This window comes from Pygoscelis adeliae, unplaced genomic scaffold, assembly GCF_000699105.1.
Source record: "Pygoscelis adeliae isolate BGI_AS28 unplaced genomic scaffold, ASM69910v1 Scaffold122, whole genome shotgun sequence".
Classification (NCBI taxonomy): Eukaryota; Metazoa; Chordata; class Aves; order Sphenisciformes; family Spheniscidae; genus Pygoscelis; species Pygoscelis adeliae.
In genome coordinates this window covers 3507430-3512192 of record NW_008824358.1, presented here as the reverse complement: position 1 = coordinate 3512192, position 4763 = coordinate 3507430, and the positions used below count along the sequence as shown (strand labels likewise).

General features: G+C 46.6%; 1 protein-coding gene across 1 annotated transcript in view; it reads left to right on the top strand.

Annotated features, from left to right (window-relative positions):
* REL (v-rel avian reticuloendotheliosis viral oncogene homolog) overlaps positions 1-4763 on the top strand; it is a 26730-nt gene that overhangs the window by 7617 nt on the left and 14350 nt on the right. Inside the window, exon 3 of the mRNA XM_009319586.1 lies at positions 569-660. Coding sequence (XP_009317861.1) covers positions 569-660 — 92 coding nt within the window. The remainder of the gene's footprint in view (positions 1-568; positions 661-4763) is intronic.

Here is a 4763-nt window from a genome sequence, read left to right as displayed (position 1 = left end):
AGTCAGCTCGCCTGGGACTCCCCCCACCTCCCGCGCCGGGGTGACCTGCGCTCTTATGCAAATCAGGAGGAGCTGCAGCTCTTCAGAACTTTTCCATAACTACGTGAGATTTAAAAAGCCTGTTTTGGCTTGCTTCAAAAACCCTTTAAAGTAGCGTTTGAAATCTGCGTTCCCCGATAAAAGCGGGAGAGCAAATCCTTAACTAACACAAATCGGCAGGTTTCTTGATACAAATAATTGTCACGTTAATTTACCTGAGACTGAGTATTTAACTTCTAAATCACTGTCGGTTTACTGCAGAGTAACAATTCTTAACATAGAAACATACATTCTTAATAAAGAATATAAATTCTTTAGAACTTTATTTTAGTATTTTTCACTTCTGTTTCTGCTCTTACTTTAGAAAAAACCAGCGTCCCTGCTTTTCAGATCTTTTACACCCTTCTCAAAATATGCTTTTTATTTCTTACGCTGTATGTTATCACACTAGTCAACATCAAATAATTTATTGAATATTCTGCGCTGAAGACTTTTATTAGTTGCTGAAATCCTGCCACGTGTGCTTCAGTTTTCAGAATTTGGGCATTCAGTGCGTGAAGAAGAAAGACCTGAAGGAATCAATTTCTTTACGAATCTCGAAGAAGATTAACCCCTTCAACGGTGAGTAGAACGTACCTCGTTCACTTTGGTGAGGTTTTGGTTGTCCTGCCTTTGCTTTTGTGGCGGGGCTTTATTTTTTACCAAAAATTTTTTTTTTTTTTTTTTTTTTTTTTTTTTTTGGGAAACACTTTTCCTCTTCTGTGTCCCTCCTAGTCTTCCCTCACTGTCATCGCGTGATGAATCTATTTGGGTAGTTGCCCCTCATTTATTTTTTTTTTTATTATTTTATTTTTCTTTTATTTGTTTTTTAATCCCCAGCAGCAATGTGAGCTGCTGCTTGGACGGAAGCAATGGGATAGCAGCAGCAGCCTTCCCTGGAAACTTCTACAAGTATCTCAGGAATCAGATTCCCCAGTTCTGGCAGCTGTGAGAATGAGAGAGTGAATTAGCGTAACTCTGCAACAACTTAAACCGATACAAAGCTAGCTTGCCGCCGTCCCATCTCTTCTCTTGTTGTGACACTGGTGTTTGTGACCCCTCAGCCGGCCGGTTCAGGGAGCCGGTGACTCCCTGAAGCTGCCCCTCGCTTGATTTTACAGCACGGGAGCTGGTACAGGCACTCGGGAAGTCCGCAGCAGTGTCGGTCTCCGTCACGTCCGAGGCAAGTTGTGCTGCTACAGAACCACGCCTGTAAGGGCCGACCCACGGGCCGTAGTTTTATATCACAGCTGATCTGTGGGCTGCTCTCAAAAAGAGTCATCCTGCTCTTCCCTCCTTCCCTGGTCACACACTCCTACTACATTCCTCGCACCAGATACGGAGGCTGTGGTGCTACAGGGTGAACGGACTCGGCAAGTTGCTAGACACCAGCAAAAAAAAAAAAAAAAAAAAAAGTGGTTTCCCCTCAGATCAACTTGCTAAACCGATTCATCTCACAGCCACGTAATCGCCAAGTTCAGTGCGCGGAGGGAGCGGGGAACACGCAGCAAATCGTAGGGCCAGCTGGAGCGGGACCAGCGCTTTCAGCACGCAGGCACAACCGGGGGCAATTAGATGAAAAGCATAAACCCCCCCCAAACGATTAGCTAAGCGTTATTCTGAACGCAGTTACCTATTTGCTTAAGTGTGGCAAGAGCTTGGAGATTTTTCAAATACTGTTTGGTTTTTTTTTTTTGTAATACCCGCAGAAGTCTTGCTAAATTCGGGTAAGACCCTTCGTAGAGAGTTGAGAGCTGGATTTCTGGCTAGCTTCAAAATACATACTTTGCTTTTGTTCTGAACTGGGACAAAAAGAAGCATGTTGAACTTACTACAGAATGAGGAATGTTTTAGACCACTTCCTTAATTTTTAGAAGAGCCGTTTGGAGTCAGGCTGATGGTCCAAATGGTCCATCTAAACAATTATCCTGGTTCTGATAGTGTATGCACACAATAGCGTTTGTTTTTACGTGAGTTTAGTCCATCAGCACAATTTAAGCAGTTTAAGCGTTTTAGTTACGTTACCTTGACTCAGCCAGCTCTACCTTAATTTCAAACAAAAAAGGGGAATTATTCTGTTCAGCCCTCTTGGCTTTCTTTTACTCCATAAATAAAAAATGAGTTGACGTTTTTCTCTTGAGGTAGTGCAGTAAAAGGACATGCTAAAATCCCTTTCTGTACGTGTATTTCGCCAAAGAAACTTTAGCAACCACGTCGTTAGCTCTGTTCCTAGCGCCGCTGGGTGTAATAGCGAAGACATGTTTAACTCAAGTCATTTCACAGTCGATTTTTACAGTGGTTGGCACCTAACTCCAAATCCACTGATCATTTTTGGGCGATTGCAGCAGGTCGCGCTCGGTAGCATCAGGGCGGATCCTGGGCTGCTCTCCGCCAGTCCCCAGCAGCAGAGGAGAGCCTTGCTTGGGTGACGCGCAGGGCAGCGCCCTGCTCTGGGCAGGGGTTGTGCTGAGAAAGGGCCGCTGGCAATCCCCAGCCTGCGGAATCGCCTTCCGGCACTTGTTAACGTGTCAGCACAAAGCAAGAGCCGCTTGAGGATGGCCTCCAGCTGCTCCAGGGCAGTCCCACGCTAAGCAGAGCCCAGAAAGGCATAGGACCGAGGTCTAATAAAACAGGATTAGTGACAGAAATATTTTTATAGGTGTACATAGTTGATCAAAACAGTGTTTCGTTAGCAGCAGGCCCCGTAATGTTCGCTGCTTGATAAGATTGAAGGTTTTATGTATGGGTTTAGTTTGTTTGTTTGCTTTTTAAGGTCAGAAGAGCATCGCTGCATTCTCCCGAGATTGCACAGGCTGTATTGTATCCGTCCTGCGCTGTGCTTTATTTATGTGTCTTCAGAAAGGCATCTGACTTTTCTATTCAGGGAAGTTTCGGAGTTAGGTGCATCCTCTAAGCAGGTTGCAAGTTAGCGTTACTCATTTCGTGTATGAGCACCGTAAAAGAAATTTCAGGGAGCTGAAAACTAGCCTTCAGGCTGTTTGCGTGTTGGTTGTTTGTTCTTTTTTCTTCCCCACCTTCTTCTGGAAGAGTCAAACAGTCCCTGGCCTGAGTCTCCTTTCGGGACAGAGGTTCAGTATTGACCCTATTAACAGGTGCAAAATGCCTCCAGCCTGCCAGCATACGCATTACTTGTCTTGTCCGTGAGGGATGAAGTAATAGCAAGGCGTGGGTCCACAAAGTTGCGTTCCAAACTTCCTTGTGTAAAGGGGCCGTCGTCTTCCAGGGAAGCCCAGATGCCACGGACGACTGGGATGGCAAAGGGAGGGTGAGCCCTAACACAAATTCTGCGGTGGTGTCATCCCTCCTCCACGCCTTCCAGCATATGGTATGGACACATGCTGAATAAGGGTCACAATCAGCAAGAGTAGGAAGTTGCTCGGTCAGGATGTACGGGTTTTAAGATCATCTTCTCCAGTGCTTTCGCCTCTACTGTTGAAGCAACGCCAGGGAATGATGTCTACTTCTGAATTCCTGGGTGATTAGAAGTCGGTGTTTGCAGATCATGCCGTGTGCCTAGCTGGAGCTGTCTGCATCTGAGTTACTCTGCAAGCGTACCTGTAAGGCTGCTCCACTACGAATTCCCCGCTGTTTGCTGGCAGCACTTATCCCTTGTTAAGTTCGGCACAGGCTGTGCAAATCGTGCGCGTTCACTAGGATGCAGATCAGATCACTTGCACTCAGGTTGCTCCTCTTGCGTTAGCCTTGTTTGAGAGAGTTGCTGTTTCCACGCCATCTCTGGACGTGTTTGTGATCTGCTGTGTTCACAAGGTACATCCCATACATTTTTGCCCTTTAATAAGCTGAACAATGCTAGAGATCCCTTTTGTCTCTTATTCCTGAGCACGCCAGGGAAGTGGTGCGCAGCGGCAGCCTAATGTGTAACTAGGACTCCTTGGCATGATGATGGTATAAATAGCACAGCATCGAAGGAGCAGAGTTACTCCTCCAGTGGAGCTGGTCCACGTCTGCTTTCTAGGTTGTTTGTTTTCTTTTAGTAGCTGTTGAGTTGTGCCATATCCTTGTCTTCCCATGTACTCTCTGATGTACAGCCAACTCAAATTAAAAGAAGAGCCAGTCTTGAGTTAAGAGCTTTTGTGGGTGGGTGTGACTTGACAGAGAGACAACAATTGAGTTAATAACGACTCTAATTATCAATGAGGAAAAGCCCTAAATATGTTCTCTAAATTTAGGGGAAAACTGTCCTTAGCGAAGTATTGCAGAGGACTAACCTTTTTCTAGCCAAATGGATGACGGCATGAAAACCCTAGACTTGTCTTAGAGCGAGAAACCCAGAGGATTGCCAATTTCAGGCCATTGATCAAGAGAGGCTTTCCCTGGAGCTTGACATATGCTTCAGGTTCCTGTTCCTTTGTAATTGCTCTTGCTAATAAGCATTTAATTAATTTTTAGGCTCTCCCCTGTACCCCGCAACTAACCCGGCTCCGTTTGCCTCCGCAGTCTTTCCTTTGCCGTTTCCCCTTTCCGCCCGCGAGCAGCTGACCCCGCGTTGGCTTCGCGCTCGTCACAGTCTCCACGACACCCCCTGCACGCCTCCGCGCTGCACCCGGGCTCGTCCCCACACCAGTCACACTCGCTTCCTGCCCACGCGCGCAGTCACCCTCTCCGCAGCTTCCCTTGCTGGCGTCTGCGCCCGTAAGACCCGA